Below are 19,808 nucleotides of genomic sequence, written 5' to 3'. Positions count from 1 at the left end.
CTTTTCTATCTTGCTACTACAGACTAACACAGCTAACTCCTCTGGATCTATGATTTATGATGGACATCAAGGTCTTTACATGATTTCAGCAGCCAAGATGGGCAATGATGCAATGCAAAAGAAGTGGCCTTCAGATACCATGATCCTCTCCAGATCCATCCCTGTAACTGGGTCAAAATCACCCACACGTGAATCAGATGATGTACTAAACATTTCTTACATCTCACCTATATTACAGGTGGTGTCCAGGTCAGGGAGTATTCATGTTTTATTAGCAAAAAGCTTTGCAAAGGTGTCATGACTAATTATCTGTTCCTGACTCAAGAAAGGTTCAGATTTAGGATTCAGAAGCTGTCAAGATACCTTAAATAATTTGGATGGCCATGAAACAGCTGGTGCAATTATGGCAGAGAAATAATGTTTCTTTGCAGCCATCACCACCACTCCATAAGCCTACCCAGGGTCTCTGCAGCATGCTGTATCAGATTCAGTGTGAATTTCCCACCAGTGCCTTCTAGATCACTTCCAGCCCTCCCCCTCATGGCAATCAGCCCCAAAGGCAAGAGAGGCTGGCAAGGAGCAACCTTGTCAACGGCTTCAAGGAGCTTCACGTTTCCAGCTGTCGCCATGGCCTCAACGGAGCACATGGTCAGAATCCTAAAAACCGCCAGAGATTTTTGGAAGCTGGAAGGACCCATGAGACTGTGGGTGGACCACCTTAATGGGCCCTGCCCTTTTGTGGGGTGTTGGGGCCATTCTCACCCATTCTCACTCTCAGGAGTCTCTGGAAGGACTCGTGGAGGATAACAGCAATCCCTCCTCCCCAGCCACATGTGCATGCTTGGCGGAGGGTTGCATAAACAGGCACAGTTACTTGGGACACACACACACCACATCATTTTTTTCCAACCATGTTTCTGTTAGGCAAGCCAGGTCAGTTCCTTACCCTGTAGCATCCCAGTGAGGTTTACAGTTTTGTGCCTCGCCAGGCTGGAATGGCATCGTATTAGCGGAGAGCTGCAAGAAGGCAGCAGCCTGGTCACCACCTTAGGCTGGTCACCACCTCCCAGACCCACACAGCCACCCGCTGGGTCTCAGGCAGGCTCCTTGAGGTGCTGGCAGCATCTCTGGGGCGCAGCTTGCGCTTGCTGTGTGTCCCTCTTCTGCTGGCACACCAACATCTTCACCGGTAGATGCTGTAAAGGGGGTTTTTTTGGCATGCCGGCTGCCTACTTTCAGCCCGTCAGCTTATCATCTCTCAGGTGTCTCTAAATAAAGGCTTATTTGTAGAAAAACCTGATGGATCTAAATAAAAATGTTTAGGGCTGTGCACCAAGAAAAATTCAGACCTGGTCTTTGGAGGGAGGAAGTAATGTCCTTACTGGTTCAGGATCCAAACTGATGTGGTTTGTTTTGATTCCAAAGGGGGGGGGACTTTCAATGGGGAACCTATTGGAGGGTCTTGGCCAGCTCTTTATAAAGATAGTGGCACCAAATTTGCACAGAACGGTCCTTCCTCTAATCTACGCCCCCCTCCAGTTTTAAGTTAACTGGACCAAGGGGCTGGATTTTACAGACACCCCCCGCCCCAGGTAGGTGCCTCTGGGTGCAGGCGCGCTATTCTCCCTCATTCCTTTTGGGGAAAAGTCACTGGCTATCAGCATAAAACAAAAACAAAACCCTGTCCACATTTATTACATGTTCCTTTTTATTCCCTATGGGGGCCTTTGGGGGGGGGCTGGAGTGGCTGGTATTTTCCCAAGCAAATGACACCACAATTGCAGCAGAGCAAGTGCTGCCTGTCTACTAAAAATCCCAAAATTTCAAGTGAATTGGACCAAGAAGTCCAATTCTACAGACCCTAAACAAGGTGCCCTCAGCCATTGTACTTGCAAAGAAAAAAAAGGGCTATTGGGCCCAAAGGAGGGAGGGGAGGAGAAAGGCAGCTCTCGGTGGCTCATCTGCAAAGGTTATTTGCTGCCATCTCGCTGTGCTCCTACTTTGCAAGAATCCAACTGGAAGGGGAGAAATGCTCTTACCAGGAAATCGGTGGCATCAAAGACAAACACAAAGGCCTGCTATAGCCAACTAGTAGTACCTGAAGATGAAAACAGCATGAATTGTTGGGCAGGTGGCGGTTTCGTAATATCTAAGAATCCCAGATTTGTATTACCCTTTTTTAAAATAATTATTTTTATTTTATTAATAAGATTAAAAGCCCAATAAAGAGGCAGAGAAAGAAACAATGAAAGAAAAAGGAAGAGAGAAAAAAAGAAACGAAAATTAAAGGAAAAACAAAGAAAAATACATATTTCCTTTTCTATTTTCCTCTACAACACCTATTATATCTTTACACACATTGTACTTGTAGTTTTAATACCCCTAACATTTACCTTTCCAATACTGCCCCCTTCTATTTATTTTTCCCAAGTTTATCTTCTTAGAAATTAAATCCACAAATCATCAATTCATTTTTTCTGCTCTCATGCAGAAAGTCAATAAGGGGTTTCCAGTTAACCATGAAAGTAGGCAGTGTTTTATCTCAAATCAGAGTTGTTAGTTTAGCCATCTCCGCTAACCCCATCGTTTTCACAATCCAGTCATTGAAGGCAATACTGTACTTTTTCATTTTTGCGCATATAAAAGCGTAGCCACCATGTTTGTTTTCCAACTGCTTATCCATTAATCCCAACAAAAAGGCTTCTGGTTTAAATTGTATATTGATCTTCAACCTTTTCTGTATCATATGAATTTGTGACCAAAATTTTTTTGCTTTAAGACAAGTCCACCAAAGATGATAAAATGTTCCCTTATGTTGCTGACATTTCCAACATTTGTTTGACATACCTTCAGGGGTCATTTCGTAGAAAAAGAGCTGCAGGAACTCATTACCATAACTCATTAGCATATGCCATGTCCCTTGACATCGCCAGAAGTGTGTCATTAGCATAACTGATTTACATATGCCCCACCCCCTGACATCACCTATCCTGGCTGTTTTGGACCCAATCCTGGCCATTCAGGGCCAAAATTGGGCTCAAAATGGCAAAAAGGGGGTGAAAATGGCTGAAAAGGGGCCCAAAATGGTCAGGATTGGGCTGCTGCTGAGCGGGAGAATGATCCACCACCCATCAGAGGCCTGATCCTGGCCGTTTCGGGACCAAACCTGGCTGTTTTGGGTCTGATCCTGGCCATTTTGAGCCCAAATTGGGCCATTTCAGCCCCGATCCAGGCCGAAATGGGCCCAAAATGGCCCAAAATCAGGTGGGTGGGGTCACCTGACATGTCACCTATTGGGAGAACTACCAGAACTGCGTTCCTGCGTGTTCCCCCTCAAAATGAGCCCTGCATACCTTTACTCATTTTTGCTAATTTATCAGGAGACATATACCACCAATACATCATTTTATAAAAATTTTTTTTTAGTGTGGAACTCAAAGTGAATTTAAGCCCCTTTACCCACATATTTTCCCACTGGTCCATTGGTATATTATACCAAAAAATTTTGGTCCATTTTATCCTACAGTCTTTCACACATTCTTCTTCCGTTTCAAATTTCAACAAAAGCGTGTACATTTTAGCAATAACGTATTCATCATTTGTACAAAGCTCTTTTTCAAACTCTGTTTTGTTGTAATTAAAGCCCTATATTTTAAATCTAATTTAAACCTTTCTAGCAATTGTGCATAGAAGAACCAGTGACATTTATAGCCTTTAGCTATTAGATCTTCCCTTGTCTTCAATTTACAGTCTCCTTGTGAGAACTCTAATAATTGTCCATACATCAGCCATCTCTGTTTAATTATCATTTCATGTCTATAGAAAGCTTCCTGTGTTGAAATCCCAAGTGGTGTCTTTTGTGATAGTCTCAGTTTATATTTATTCCAAATTTTCAAAATGGATCTCCTAATTTAATGATTTTTAAAGTCGACATTAACCTTTACTTTATCATACCACAAATAAACATGTCATCCAAATCTCAGGTTATCACCTTCAAAAGTCAAGAGCCACTCATTTCTCAGAAGCATCCATTCCTTCATCCACATTAGATATGTGGCAGTGAAATACAACTTCAAGTCAGGTAGACCTAAGCCACCTCTTTCCTTTGCATCTTGTGAAATTTTGTATTTAACTCTTGGTTTTTTCCCTTGCCATATAAATGTTGATATATCCTTTTACCACTGTTTAAATGGTACTTCTGAAGTTAAAACAGGTATTGTCTGGAACAAAAATAGCATCCTCGGTAAAACATGTATCGTAATAACCAATATTCTCCCGAACAAGGACAGTTGTACTTTATCCCATCTTAACGTAGCTTTTTAATTTTTTTCCATGTCTTAACATAGTTATTTTGAAATAGCATACAATTCATCCCCGTCAGCGTGCTGACTAAATATTTACCTTTTTTCAACCTTGAAACCTGTTATTTTCATGAGTTCTCCCTGGCTTTTAGTATCCATATTTTTCGTTAAGATTTTTGTTTTCTGTTCATTTATTTTGAAATCTGCCAGAGTACCAAATTCTGTCAACTTCTCCATCCATGTTCCAATTCCCTCTAGTCTTCCAATTCCTTCTAATCTTCCAAGATTAAAACTAAATCATCTGCAAAGGCTCTTAGTTTATATGACTCTTTCAAAATTTTTACACCTCTAATCTTTTCTTCCTGTCTAATGTCTCTATTCAAACCCTCCAACATCAAAATAAAAAGAAGTGGTGACAATGGACATCCCTGAGGTGTTCCTTTTTGTATCTCGCCTGGGCCGATTCCAGACGACTAACCTGAAGGCGCTGCATGCCGCCATGTTCCGGATTGCGATGGGGAAAACGTGAAATATCGCGTTTTCTCGCGCTAAACTCGCGCGAGAAAACGCGGTATTTCGCGTTTTCCCCGTCACGATCCAGAACATGGTGGCATACAGCGCCTTCAGGTTAGTCGTCTGGAATCGGCCCTGGTTTAGTTACTTCTCCATTAATGACAATTTTAGCAGTCTGTGAAGTGTAAACTGTGAAGTGTAAACTGATTTTATAAAATTCTCCCCAAACTTCATCTTTTCCAGCACTTGGAACAGAAAAATCCAGTTCAGATTGTCAAAGGCCTTAGATTTGTATTCCCTTTCCAGGAAATCATTGTAATGTTTGGAACCAAACCCGCAATTTTTGTGTATACCTTTGGCTCGGGAATTTAGTAACATGCCCCTCCCCCATACATCCCTCCCGTGAAGGCTGGATCCATATTTATAATGAATTTTTTCTTAATGCAGTTTGATCTTCAAGAATCCATAAAAGCGTCTATCGTGAAGTGCTGGAGTTGTATTTATTGTGCAGTCCGCAAAGTTTTTTTTTAGCGTATTTTGTGGGGTAAGAATCACAGGTTTGGTTGGGAGGTGTGTCTGGTATGTCGGTGATCCATCAGGATCTTTTTTAAAATCATGATTTTGCACTACGGTGACTACATAAAGCACTGGATCCCTTTGTACAATAATGAGACCTTTCACTTTGTGGTCTTTGGGGGGGGAGGGGTGGTCCTTGGTAAAAGACACAGGGGCCGTTTCCAGATTACTTACCTTCACGCGGGACATCGCGCCTCGTTGCGGGGAAAATGCGAAATATTGCGTTTCCTCGTGCGAGTTTTGCACAACGTCACATGATGTCGCGCAAAACTCGCGCGAGGAAACGTGATATTTTGCATTGTCCCCGCAACGAGGTGCGACGTCCCGCGTGAAGGTAAGCAATCTGGAAACGGCCAGGGATTGGCGTCTTGGGTCCTTGCTTTAGCATTGAGGCAATGACACAAAAGTGGAATTTCTCTTTTTTTTGGTGCAATACATAGACATGAGTGTCATTTTTATTATTTCAGTCACTATAGCTGCAGTCCATGTAAACAACGTGAGGGACCATGAAGATTTGCATCTTGGATCCATTATTTTTGCACCGCAGTGGTGCCACACAGCACTACGTGTTTTTTTCGTGGTTCAGTTTTGTGGACATGGCTGTAATGTGAGAGAATTTTGAGCTTCTTGCAGAAATCGTGAGGATCCAGTAGGGCCCGTGACCTGGACCCAGGATTTTGACCATTGTGGCATTGCAAAGTGCTGGGTCCTCGCCTTCCCAGTGGTTCAGTCTGTGGTCATGGCTGTGATGTGTGATTTAATGAACTTTGGACAACCTCCGTGTAAAAATCATGAGGATTCGTGGTTTATATTGTATTTGTTCACCACGGCAATTGTTGTTACGCTGCCTGTGGACCAGGCCTTTCAGGTTCGTACCCAATGGGTTCATGAGGAGCCACCAAAAATCACCTTGATGCCGATTTCCCCAGGCCCTCTTGGGGCGTCTCAGCCCCACCTAACCCTCACCCGCCTACACCTCTAGGTATGGGAAGGCAGATCCTGGCTCTGTGAGATAAACATTTCTGAACTGAAGGCAAAGCTCAAGCCTCACAAAATCTGCTTCCAAGGATTTCAGCTTGAGGTGTTAAAATGGCTAATTGCTATGGAAACAAACTGCCATGGTAATTGAGCTCAGCCCCCCTCTCCTTTGATCTAGCAAAATTGCACCATGTTTCTTCCCAGACCATCTGACTGTACAGGAAAGGAGGTGAAACTGTGCGGTGCAGAGAGTTCCTAAAGCTGCCACCGCCAGGTGAGGGATCCAAATCCTAGAGAGAAAAAGCAGTCTTGGAATGCAGGGGGGGCTACCTGCTGCTCCCACGGGACTTGCCCACCAGCGATTGGATTGCCTCTCTGGGTCTCAGCCCTGGGAAATCAGCCCTTTGAACATTTTTGAGAGGGGACCAGGATGTCAGAGCATAGAACACCCAACTGTATTTCTTTTTTTACTGATTTGGGGGGTGGGAGTGGAGGGGCTCTACTGCACGGAACGCTGTACTGCAGGCACCTGCTCCCCTTCCCTGGTGATGCAAAAAGGAATGGCCGAGAGGCAACCTGTACAGCATTCTTTTAATCCAGTTGTCAGATGTAAATATTGCGGGAACAGCCCCCAGAAGGGGACAGGGTCCCTTATACTTTCCAGAACATTGACATGACTTGCTACACGGCTAGGAACGGCACCCGAAAATCTGCACCCAGGTAATCCAAATGGCACCAAGAAACTCTGGATTCTGTAATTTAACACTACAGTCGACACAGATGTGTACCTTCTAAGTCCACTGAAGTCGACGGGCTTAGATGGGTGTAACTCTGCTGTAACTCTGTGCAAATAAGAGGAAATGTGTGTAGTTCCCTCTTATTCTGCATAATTTCTTCAGCAATTGCATAACGTTCTGTATTTTGCTAGTCAGAATGAGGCAGAGGAAGGACTTATGCAGGGCTCTCCAGCGTTTTCCCTCACCACGGAGAGCATTCAACCACCCAGGGCTTTTTTTCCAGCGGGAACGTGGTGGAACGGAGTTCCGGCACCTCTTGAAAATGGTCACATGGCTGGTGGACCCGCCCCCTGATCTCCAGGCAGAGGGGAGTTGAGATTGCCTTCCGCGCGGAGGGCAATCTCAACTCCCCTCTGTCTGGAGATCAGGGCGCAGGGCCACCAGCCATGTGACCATTTTCTCCGAGGGCAACCCACTGAGTTCCACCACCTCTTTCCCCCGAAAAAAAGCCCTGCAACCACCCATCTGTTTCCTGAGATTGCAGCAGGTATTACACACACACACACACACACACACACACACACACGCCAGTTTCTCTTCTCAGTCAGAAGGTCTGAAAACTGAAAAGTGGAAGCTGAGACTCTGAGGAAGCTGAATTCTGCAGTCCCCCCACCCAGCCTTCGCTGTGGTAGAGACACGGCCCTGAGCATTACATCACTGTATTTCAGACAGATATGAGCAGGCAGCGGGAGGCGGGGGTGGGCCTACCTTCTTCCACCTCCTCATCTAACGAGATTTCGAACGATAATCCATTTCTGCCGGACAGGGGAGGGAGGGAGGGGGGCATCTGAGAGCCATGGGGTGGGCCGTCTGCTCATTTGCCTTTCTCCACCAGTCCAGAGTGGCAGGGGGCAGCCAGTGCTGGAGCCCCGCCCCATGCCTCCTAACCCATTCTTACAGGCCCGAACCAGTGCTGAGCCCCGTCCCCAGTTCAGAGGGGCCAGATCCTTGCCGCTGGACTTGGTCCTCAGCCGCTGCCGGGAGGTCCTGCAGTCCCGGTGCCAGGGGGGCCTGGCCTTCGTTCTTCTGCAAGATGGCCGTGCTCAGTCCCTCTGGGAGTCTGTCACTGAGAGAGAGGTTTTTCTTCCTCGCCCCGTCAGCTTGCGTGCCCAGGGCAGGCGGTGTCTCCGCAGGAGGGGCTGGCAGCGCAGGCAACTTCTCCTGCTCCCTGTGGGGGGCAGGCAACCCCTGGGGTGGCTTGGCTGTTCTCTCTGCAAGGGCGCTGGGGATCGCCCTGTGCCTGGGGAGCCTGCTGATCATGGTGGCCTTATCCGGCTCCAGCCACAAGCCCCTCTCCAGGGAGTGGGCCTTTGCGGGGTCCGTCCCAGGTGCTCTCGGGGCAGGGCAGGGGGGCAGGGAGCTGAGCTGCCCTTGCTCGGGGCAGGGGGCTGGCTTCTTGGTCCGGTCTACAGGGGGGAGAAGGTGATGGCTGAGCTCCAGGAAGCCTTCCGCTGGGAAGCTGCCCACTTCCTCGTAGACGGGCTCCGGCTCAGCTGCCTCCTGCTGCTCCTCCAGAGAGTCCTGGTGCATCTTCATGGGCTGCAAAGGAACGAGAGAGGAGCTCTTCACCTGGCCCCATGGCACTCTCAAGGCACTCCACATTTGGGGAGGGGGCACCTGGCACTCTCAGGCCTGAGGCTACCTTCTTGCCATCTTGGCTTGGAACTCTCTTCCTGGTCACAGCCTGGGACCGGGAAGCAGAACGAACCTTTCGGGTTAAAGAAGTCTGGCTTTCTGCCCTTGCCTGGTCAACAGTTGCCCTTCAGGCTGCAGCTGAAGCCCCCGGTGGCAGGTTAGGGACCGTTCTCTAGGTCTGAGCTCAGGGAAGGGGCCTTCATAGCTCCGTGGCCTGACTCTGATGCTGGGTAAGCAGCCCATTAAGTGCCAGCTGGGAAGAAGGGCTTGGCTCACCTGTCTCTTCTCACCAACAGAAGTGCAGGCTGGTGCCCTCCCCGTGCCCCCACTTGGTTGTGGGGCTGCAGACGGTTTAGTCCCTTATCTGGCACTTGCAGCCGCAGCCTTCTTGGAAAGGCAGAAGAGGCCACCGGGAACTTTCGAATGCACAGAGCTCCATTGGGGGATGGCCCAGATCCATCCAGGAAGTGTCCGCTGTAATCTCTCCCACCACTGGGGCAGCTGCCCCTGCCCTCAGTATCCCCCGGTGCCACTGGCTGGCCTTCCTAGCTGCTCTCCTTGGAACATGGGTATGCCAGGCGATGGTGCTTGGCTCTTTGGGCAGGGGACTAGCCTGAGATGCAGCCACACCTAAGCAGCAAACTCACCGGGCACCAATACAGAGCCTAAGCCAGCCTGATGGGAAGTCACAGGAGCTGGGCAGGATCCCGCCCGGGCACCTCCACTAGTGCCAGGAAGGCTGGTTTTGGGACAGGTGATGGGCCACTGGTCGGATGCTGCCAGCAGCTGCTCTGCTCTAAATTCCCAGGAGAGCTCCCCCCACCCCAAGTCAGATCTGCCTGCCCAGAAGGAAGCCTAGAAGGCCTCCGCCTCTGGCTAAGCCTGCCTCTGTGTGACTCACAACATGGACAGCCGGGTTGTGTGAACCTACAAAACAAGCACGCCTTGGGGGGAAAGACAGGAGCATCCCAGAGGTGCCAGCTGAGGGGGGCGATAGGGCATGCAGCCCACGGACCCTGGCCAAATATGTAATGAATGCACAGGTACTTACAAAAAACATGGATAATGTCCTTCGCGTATGCAGGCGGCGCTGGGAAGGAGAGAGAAGAAGCCATTCACATGACAGCAAAGATAAACGGGAGTAAAAGCACCAAAGCTCCCGAGAGGCTCTTTTCTCAGGGGAAAGGGGGCGAGCCCCTCTCCCCAGAACACTCTCCAATGCTGTGTGCATCCGCCAAGAGCAGTGGAAGAATTACTGGTGGAAGCTGCCCCTGCTCCCTGCCCCACGAGGAGAGGGTTGTGGCCTCCAGCTCTGAAGGGAGGCCTCTCCAGCCGGCAGCCGATCTGCTCAAGGCGAAGTGCTGCCTCGGCCTGGGTCTGATGTGGTCAAGTAGATGCCACGTGGCCAGGACTTCTACTCATGAGTAAACACCTCAGGGTGGAGGTGCTTACCTGTGAGCAGACCCAACATCTTCCCAAGGCCTGTTGGGGCTTCAGGAGGAAGCAAACCCCCATTTCACTCAGGAAGTGCAAGAAAGCTCAGCACCAGCCGGTAACTCCTCCTGGAACCTGCCACAGACGGCACGAGCTCTCTCCTCGGAGGGCTGTGCCTGCGTTTCCAAGGGGGGTGGGGGCCGGCCTTACCAAGGTCTGGTTAGCGGACAGCATGATGGGATTGGTGCTGTCTCCTCGCAGCGGGATGAGGGGCATGGTGCCAAACTTCTGCTTCGCCAGGTCAGAAGAGGAGTGTCGACGCAGAATCACGGGGCGCAGGCCATCGTGCTGAGGCAGGGAAGAGAAGAAGAAAGGCCTCTGGGGATTCCCCTTGTCTCGTGCCAACCACAGCACAGTTCCAGCTTGTCCAGCTGGCTCACCTGAGGCCTTGGCCTTTCTTCCGTCTACACACACGGAGATGCCTGTAAACTTATTTATCCTAATGGCCAGGGAAGGGCCCCCCTAGCCGTTGGGCGAGGTGCTGTGAAGTCACAGAATATCTACCAACATGCTCACTCCTAAGGGAAAGGACTCCAAGGATGTGCTGTTTGCCCCAGAGAGGCAAGCGTTGGTTCCACAAGGCTGTTTGAAGTTAGAAAAATGGTATCTGGGGAGGGAAAGCAGTTAAACCCCTGTATCCCACCATGGCTCAGTCCAAATCCAGATCACAGAGAAGGGAACTTCAGCCTGCCATCGCTCCGGCAGGTATCCTCCACTTGAAGCCAGCTGGGTGACCTTGGCTTAGTCACAGCTCTTCCAGAGCTCTCTCAGCCCCACCCACCTCATAGGGTGTTTTGTTGTGGGGATAATAATGACATATTTTGTAAACCGCTCAGAGTGGGCATTAAGTTGTCCTGAAGGGTGGTATTTAAATTTAATGTTGTTGTTGTTGTTAATATTATTATTAAAGAGGAAAGAGGCTAGCACGGCCTCTCCCAGAAAGTTAATTCATGTCAAGCCCACTTCAGATCGGGTGAAGGGGAGTTTGCCACCACAAAATTCATGAATTTATTTAGGTGTGTGACTGGCCCAAGATCACCCAGTACGCTTCCAAAGATTTGAACTCGGGTGTCCCCCGATTCAACTCTAATGCTCTAACCACTACACCACACCAGCTCACACTCACAGTCGAGTCTTTGGGTGCACTAAAGAGGACAGGACAGCCGTATCTACTCTGCTGGTTCTAGCTGTTCCAGGGAAAGGAGCGTGTGGGCGAGAGGGGCTCCGTTCTGACACTTGTTTTCTTGCCCCCCGTCAGCCCCAAGGCTTTTTTACTGCCAGGTGAGAAGAACTGGGCCAAAGAATGATGGTGGAGAGGGAGTAAGCTGGGATTCAGCCCCCCTCACCGGTGCCCATGTCGCGTTGTGCAGAGAGCCCTCCCTCCATGCTTTAGACACAAACAGGGCAGCCATTAGTGTGGCCGCCCCCTTCCCCATCTCCTTTTGCCCCCTGCTCCTTTCTTTAGTGATCCTTTGGTAACTTCTGGGTCAGGATCACAAGGGGTCACATGAAGGGCATGACTGGCAGTTGTGAGCAATCCCCTGTGAGAAGGAGGGCACTCTAGCACCTCCGAGACCCCGGAACAAGAGGGGAAGGCCCCGGAAAAGAACTGCCGTGCACTGCAACTCGGTCCCCTTCAGCTGGCGGCTTCCGAGGCTGGAGTCGGAGCAGGTTGCTCCCTTCCCTTCTCTGGCCACCCTTCCCCAGCAGTTAGAGCCAGAGGCCAGGCTCCTCACACACTTCTGCCCCACCCTCCTCTGGGCCAGGGAACCACCGGGGCTCAAGAGCCGGTGTGCCGACACCTTTCCACCAAACCACCACGATGCGGCCGCTGGCTTCTAAAGAGGAGCATTTGTGACCCTTCATCACCACCTAGTGGCCACTTAGGATATAGCCTCTGAAGTTCCCTTCCACAATGCAGAAGCAAGCAGTCTTTTCCTTATCTAACTGCAGTCTGAGCTGAAAGGTGCAAGCATGCACAAGAAGAAACAACGTTCTGCATACTGGGAGGTGGGACACCCTCCCCCACTATGAAGAAAAATGCAACTTGCCTCTCATTCTCCCCCACCAACAATCTCTCCCCCTTAAAGGTTTGAAATTAAATCAAAAGAGCTTTCTTTCCGCCGGGCCTGCAAGACGGAGATGTTCCGCCAGGCGTTTGGTGGGGGCTAGGCTGTCCTCTTGCCGGCCATACCACTGAAGACCGTCCACCGCCCACGCAGGAGCTCACAAAGTGTGACGCAGGTCATTATGTAAGAGCCGAGCCCTGCGCCTAAAATGCTGAATTTTAGTATTTATACCCGCCATTTGAGAAATTTTATTGCATACGGAATAATGTTTTAAACGTTTTACTTATAATGTTTTTATTGTTTTAAACTGTATGTTATAAACTGTATGTTGTTACACTGCCCTGAGCCCGTTTGACGGGGAGGGCGGTCTAGAAATGTAAGAAATAAATAAATCCAGGCAGACCTTGTGCAGGCCACCAAAATGGCACCCAAGTGCTTGCAGGAGCAAACCCTCTGCCTGGAGTTCCCCCGTGGAGGCCTGGCACTGCAACTGGGAGGGCACTGGCCCAACCTCCGGCCGTTGCGTGAAGCCTCAGCAGAGATCTTGGGGGCAATGAGGGGGCAGGGGGGAGGGACAGGTCAGGGAAGGCGGTGAGTGACGCATGTTACTAGTACAGGCACGAAATGGCCTCGACTCAACGGTCTGTTGGCAAGGAAGAGGCTGCCTGCAGCCCCTCTGGATGCCTTCTATCTGTGCTTCACAATCCGCAAGCCAGAGGACTCCATGCCTAGTTATCAAAGTCCTGCAGAGAAAGGCAGCACAATAAAGGAAACAGAAACAGAAGCCGAAATGTGACTGAATGCTGGGAATTAAAACACCCACCCACCCACTTAAGAAGGAGGCACCCCTGTTGGAACCATTGTACTTGCAAGCTTTCTGGGGAATCTTTACATGGGCACCAGAAAGTAGAGAAGGAAATGAGGGGTGCAGAGCAGGGCCCTGGGCACAGCCCAGCAGAGGCGCCAGCCCCACCCCCACCGTGCCCTGGTTTAAAGGGGCCCCCACAGCCGAGGCCCTCCTTCCCTGCCTGATCCAGAAGGAGCATTCTTGGACGGCTCTTTCTGGCACACATGAGCAGGGAGGGAGGCACCACTTCCCTGCCCTTCCCATTTCAGCCTTGAGCTCTGCTACAGGAGCCCTGTGCCAGTCCTTCTCACCACCCACGAAGCTGAAGGATATTTTCACACAGAAAGGACGTGGCTGCATCTCCAAAGAGGACACTGAAATGGTCGGTCCTGGGAGGCCAGAACGTCTGGCCCAGGTAAGCTTCTCACCCGAAGGAGGGAGAGTGTAGGTGCACCCGAGGATGGGCCCCACAGCAGGGAGATCTGCTTGAGCTAAGCCTGCCTGCTTTTGAGCACATGCAGTCTGAGGAGTTCAGCGGCCGAGGCAAGCCGGCCCATCAGGCCACACACCTATTCCATCAGCAGTTTACCTGGGCCGATTCCAGACGACTAACCTTAAATCGCTCCATGCCGCCCTCTTCCGGATCGCGACGGGGAAAATAAGAAATATCGCATTGGCACAAGCCAATGTGCAGAGCTTTGGAATAACTGAACACTGCAGGTTGCCAGTCCTCAGTACCCACCTGGGCTTTCAGGATGCTGGTGGTCCAGTCCCACAGCTCAGAGGGCCCTGCGCATGCTAAATACCTGGAGGGGAGAGATTCCTCGTCATTGCTAGCGGTATCCCTCCTCTTGCCAGGCAAGTGCCATTTAGCTACTATGGCCAATATCCATAGGAATTCCACTTCTCCAAAGATCAGAGAAAAGCTCATCCCTCGGAATCTGCAGCATTTCGCTAGTCATAAAAAAGTGTTTCCAAAAGGAAGGAAGGAAGAACTTGCTATTGGCCATCTCTGGAACGCTGGACCAGGAGTTGAGGAAGCCGGGTTTGGGCCCCCCCTCTGCCATAAAGCTGATTGGGTGGCCCAGGAACCTCACAGGGCTGTTGTGCAGAGGGCAAAGTAGAGAAGACAGAACCTTTCGCACTGCCCTGGGGTATCTGAAGGAAGGGCAGGTAAAATCTGAGGCAAAAATAGGAATAGAGGAGGAGCATTTACTGAGCCCCAGATGCCCCTGGCTCTACATCTCATTGCTCAGCGGGAGGTGGAGGGTAGGGGCCACCAAAGGTGGAAACAAGGCCAAGCCTTTCCTCACACCCCCCCCCCGCCCCCCAGGCAAGCATGTAGTTAACCCAGAAGGGGCCAGCACGTTTTGGGCAGGGCATGGGAGACCAGTAAGCTCTTTGGGACAGATGCCTTCCTTGTGGGGCGGGGGTGGCTCAGGCCACGCAGAAGAGATACTCACAGCTGCTGCTTTTCCAGGGCCAGAGTGAAACTCCACCTACAGCAGAGACAGAGAGTGAGACCAGAATCAAGGGCAGCGAAGGGGCAGTGAAGGCCGGACGGGGGGCCCGCCTCTAGGTCTAAGCATGCAGGGTGGGCTCTGGTTTTAACAGCCAAAGGGGCCTGGAGGTAAAAATGGCAGGATTTCCCCCCTGCCTGCCCGCTTACTAGGGTTGCCAGCTCCGAACTGAGAAATCCATGGAGGTTTGGGAGTGAGAATGGGGAGGGCGAAGTCTGGAGAGGGGACGGAGTTCAACAAGGATGTGATGTTACAGAGCCCAAAGCCGCCATTTTCTTCAGGGGAACTGGCCACTCTCATAATTCCCGGAGAACCCCCAGCCCCACAGAGGGTGGCAGCCCGACAGCTTGCTCTTCCCAGCAGAGTTCCACGACTGGGAGTTGTCTGGGCTGGGGAGAGGTAAGCACGTGCTCCCCTTTTCTGCTGACATCCCCGCCCCCCCCCCGAACACGACTGGGCCAGTTTCTGTCCTTAAACACACTGTAACACCTAGCTGGGCATTAAGGGGCAAAAGAGAATCGCTGATGCTGGGGGAAAGGGTGGGGCTAGGGGTGTCGTGGGGCTGAGGCAAAGGACGTGGTGGCCAACATGCATGTACTTCTGTGGGGGAGCGTGGTGGGGAGCTCTGGGCCATCCCAGCTTTCCCTGTCTTGGGAATGTACGAACTACACTATTGGAACTGCGCACTCCTCTTCTGCACAGATGAAGATTTTGGTGCGCATGGCCAAGGTTTTGTTGGCATGCCTCCAACATGGGCAATGCAAGGGGGTCTTGGTGGCATGTACTTGACCCCACGCACAACCCAGTGGGGTAGCCATCAGTGTCAATGAACCGTAGGGATGGTTTGGGGGTCTGTCTAGCAGGCACCCAGGCCACCAGTCCCCAGCCCATCTGCCCACTTACTGTGAGGGCGGCTTCAGCTTCTTCCGCACACCCATGTAAACCTTGGCCCGGTCCAGCAACCACTCCCGCTCTGGCTTGGCACTCTGGGGACGAAGGAAGCATCAAGGAGGAAGGGAGGACTGTGAGCGTGGTGTAACAGGTGACTTAAGCCTGGTTGGATCACAACAGAGACACGGCCGGGCCCCTCTGTACCTTTGCTACCAGCTCTTCCAAAGGCAGCTCTGCCTTGGCTGTGGGATGGGCTGTACCAGGGCAGTCCTCACTTGGGGAGCAAAACTGCAGTAACGCTTGCAGGGAGAAGACCGCCTTGGGCTTCTGGGCACAGGTAACGGCCCACCTCCGTTCAGCCAGAGGCTGGCAACCCCCACAGGATGCTGCTTTACTCAGGGGGTGACTCAGTCCCTGGCATACTCTGCCACTGAGGGCTGAGCCAGATCTAGAGCATTGCTAATCCGCAGCCGGGGAGGGCTCTAGCACCCGGAAGGAGGGAGGGGAGTGGGACGGAGGTCCTGACCTCAACTCGACCTGCCCCAGTAATGAAAAGCAAACAGGAAACCGAAAAGCGGATGCTTCCTCTCAAGAGGGCCAGGACAGGCTGGGTAAACAGCTCCCTGGGGAAGAAATGCCTGCCCTGCACCATGGCCCTGATCCAAACTGGGAAGCGCAGCGCTGCTCTTCAGCCAGAAAATGCATTCATGCATCGTCCGCTGCCTTGTCTGGCTTGGCCCCGAGTCCCGGAAGGCGTCTCTCCCACTCGACTCCGCTGGTTCTGATGGGCTCTGGGCACCCTTTGCTTACCCACAAATGTAAGAAGAGCCCTGATCGATCAGCCCTCTATTTTAGCATCCTGCTTCACTCAGCAGCCAAAACCATGGCCAAGGACAGGCATAGAGGCCAAGGCCCTGGCGCTGCCTCCTCCTCACACGGGGATTCGAAGCTTCCTGCCTCTGAATATGGAAGCTGAAGGGCAATCTAATATGGAAGCCTGATGCATGAATGAGACATCATTATTTCCCCACCATTATTTCTCCATTGACTGGCAGGAGCTCTGCTGAATCGCAGGCACGGCTTTTTTCAGCGGGAACGCAGTGGAACAGAGTTCCAGCACCTCTTAAAAATGGTCACATGGCCGGTGGCCCCGCCCCCTGATCTCCAGACAGAGGGGAGTTTAGATTGCCCTCTGCGCCACTGAGTGGCGCAGAGGGCAATCTAAACTCCCCTCTGTCTGGAGATCAGGGGGCGGGGCCACCGGCCATGTGACCATTTTTGCCGAGGGCGATTTAAACTTAAAAAAACTCCCCCCTTGTTCCAGCTGACCCAAAGTGACGTCATTGTGCGGTCCTGAGTTCCACCACTGAGTTCCACCACTGAGTTCCACCACCTCTTTCCCCAGAAAAAAAGCCCTGATCACAGGTATACAAATACCTTTCCAAGTCTTTCTGCAGAGATACCAAGGAGTGAAATGGGGCCTCTCTGCACACAAGGTGTGTGATCCATCTGTGAGCCATCGCCCCTCCTCATTCAGGTAGGGGCCCAGATGAACTGGCAACACTCGTTTATTTTTAGTTTTTTAAAAAGTTGTCTCATTCACTGTTTCCTTTCTCAAGCTGATTCTGAAGGGGGGGGGCTATGAATCTCTGAACTAAAATAAGCATACCCGTTTCTCCTTGAGCAGAAGCAGCTTGCGGTCTTTGATGACAAAGTAGCGTTCCTGAAACTTGCTCCCCAGAAGCCGGGGCGGATCCTCACGACATTTCAGCAGCCCGCATTTGGGGCTTTCACGCCTGGTACCTGTGGGGGAAGCAGAGCGCCACAGATGTGCTTAGAGCAAAGGAGTCCGGCACAGACAGAGTTTGAACCACAGCCAAGACAGCTCCTCCTAGGATCTGTGGCCAAGACAAACGTCTGAAACTGCCTCGTGCCAAGTCGGACCACTGGCGCCATCTGCTGTGATGGGTTCTTGAAGGACTTGGGCAGGATCCTCTCTTGGCCCTGTTTTCTGAGATCTTCTACAAAGAGATGGGGAAGAATCCACTGCCCCCCCGACTCTGAGCCAGATCCATGGCGTCTGAGAAGATGAATTTCCAGTACAGGCCCAGGGCCTACTGCTTTTCTGAAAGATTTCAGACCAATCCAGAAATACAGGGAAGCCTCCACTACATAGAAGATGCTTGTTGTGTGTTTTTGATTGTTCCTTACATTGTTACTCCAACCCTCTTCCACTTGTGCAGAGAAACAACCCCCATGAGAGGAAAAGCCTTTGAGATGCAGCGAGGGTCTATGGAGTTGTGGCGTTGCCGCTTTTTTCTACTGGCAGAGAAGACTCCTTCCACATGGAACAGGTAAAAAAACATTCACACATTTTGTGCGATGGGGTGGAGGACCGAGAGCAGGGGGGAGTCTAGCATGCTCCTGCCCCCTGATAATCAGACTCAGATACAGGAAGGAGGATTTACACGAGACGAGTTACTCGAGTTCTACATGTGTCTGCTTACCTCAAGGTTTGATGGGGCCCCAAACCCCCTCCCCCTCACACACACACAGCGGAGGGGAAGGGGGGCGCCCGGCAAGAGCACTCCCTTCCCTGCTGCTCTGTAAATGTTAAACTTAAAGCTGTAAGGACGCCTACACTTCCTATCAAATCTTGAGGTAAGCAGACACGTGTAGAACTTGAGTAACTCGTCTCGTGTAGTTTGGCTCAAAGATTATCCCTGCAGCCAGGTCCCAAACTCTGGCAAAACTTACGGAGCATGCCAGGTGCTCTGTGTATCCAATGATCCACACACACGCCCCTTTAAGCATTTCCAGTTGGGTGGCCTCTTTAAAGACGTCACCCTGGAATTCTAGATTCCCCTGCCCTCTCTTATCTGAGATGCAGAAAGAGTATCATTTTTCAAATTTCCATCGTCAAGAGTGCTATCCCGCAAGAGCAGTGAAATAGCCTGATGAAGAAAAACTGAAAGGAACCAACATCAACCCTAGAACTTGCTCCCCCAACCCTGCTTCCCACCCCCAACCGTCTCACATTCTGGTGGGTGGTGCTGATTGTGGAGTAAATTACGGAAGGCATTGGAGAGTCTGTGATTTGTTTGTTTGTTATTACAGTCCTCCTCTCTCGCTGAGACTCCAGGAGGGTTACAGGATGTAATGCAGGCCATCAAACAGCATAAGACATCCAGTGAACACTGCAATAGGACTCAGGTGATGGAATCAGAGTTCCCTGCCAGAGTTACGGAAGAATAAGACTGAGTGTTTGCAGAGGGGCCCCAGCTCTGACGTCCTGCGGGGCAGAACCAGCTGATCCCGGGCCACTGAGTTTCAGCAGAGAGAGGAATCAAGGCAGGGCCTACCCGGACAGTACTCCGGCTGGCTCAGTGGCAGGCAGAGGCCCTTTCTCAGCCCTGCCACCGACCTGTGAGTTCTGGACTGCTCTGCTATACAGAATACCCCCAAGGCTACAGGGGGAATGGAACTCCCCTTTCCAAGGGCACTGACAGGCAGGCTCACTCACCTGTAAAGAGGCAGCTGCCTTCCCTGATGGGCACCTTCTTGACCAGCAAGTAGGCAGAGCCAGGTTTGGACAGCTTGCACCACTGCAGGGCCTGCTCCAGGACCTTCTCCTTGGGATGCAGGGGGCGCTCTGAAAAACAGCCAGAAGTTACTTGGCATCTAGAGCCTGGGCTTACTTGGGCAGAACTGGAAGAACTGCCTGCGGCTCATACCACTGGCTCCGTGAAACTTGCAAGTGCCTCTCTGGCCCCCTTCCAATGCTGACCAAAAGAGGAGGCCTGCCTCGTCCACTCACCAAGCTCCCCGTTCTCCAAGACCTCAAAGGTCAGCCAGAGGTCCACACTGGCTGCCACGTTCCGCATCTCCAGCACCTGATTGGTCAGCTCTTCTGCTGTCATCACCGGGGACACCTGCAAGGGAAAGGGTGATTGGTGGGCAGAGTTCAGAGCTCGCCAACTCAGGACCCACAAAAACTGATCCAAGGCCAAGAGGCTGGCATGACAAGGGCCACACAATTCATCACCCCACAGGACCTTTTCTATGAAAGCCAGGGCCCCCCTGTTTCTTCCCCTGACTTTAGCTGCTCACACAAGCCAGCTGCTCTTCCTGGATGAAAAAACAGCTGACCCACATGCCATACACGAGACCCAGCGGCACCAGGGATG

General features: G+C 51.3%; 1 protein-coding gene across 2 annotated transcripts in view; it reads right to left on the bottom strand.

The window, feature by feature from the left end:
• Positions 1 to 7,528: 7,528 nt before the first annotated feature.
• ARAP3 (ArfGAP with RhoGAP domain, ankyrin repeat and PH domain 3) overlaps positions 7,529 to 19,808 on the bottom strand; it is a 53,104-nt gene continuing 40,824 nt past the window's right edge. For both annotated transcript variants that reach the window (XM_054985163.1, XM_054985164.1), the window contains 9 exons: positions 19,439 to 19,553; positions 19,145 to 19,273; positions 17,291 to 17,424; positions 15,634 to 15,716; positions 14,674 to 14,709; positions 13,953 to 14,016; positions 10,445 to 10,582; positions 9,852 to 9,890; positions 7,529 to 8,704 (listed from right to left, as the gene is read on the bottom strand). In XM_054985163.1, coding sequence (XP_054841138.1) covers positions 8,060 to 8,704; positions 9,852 to 9,890; positions 10,445 to 10,582; positions 13,953 to 14,016; positions 14,674 to 14,709; positions 15,634 to 15,716; positions 17,291 to 17,424; positions 19,145 to 19,273; positions 19,439 to 19,553 — 1,383 coding nt within the window. In that variant the 3' untranslated portion in view covers positions 7,529 to 8,059. The remainder of the gene's footprint in view (positions 8,705 to 9,851; positions 9,891 to 10,444; positions 10,583 to 13,952; positions 14,017 to 14,673; positions 14,710 to 15,633; positions 15,717 to 17,290; positions 17,425 to 19,144; positions 19,274 to 19,438; positions 19,554 to 19,808) is intronic.

This window comes from Eublepharis macularius, chromosome 7 (genome assembly GCF_028583425.1).
Source record: "Eublepharis macularius isolate TG4126 chromosome 7, MPM_Emac_v1.0, whole genome shotgun sequence".
In the NCBI taxonomy this organism is placed as follows: Eukaryota; Metazoa; Chordata; class Lepidosauria; order Squamata; family Eublepharidae; genus Eublepharis; species Eublepharis macularius.
Note: the sequence above shows the minus strand (reverse complement) of the source record. Positions and strands in the feature narration are given on the sequence as shown.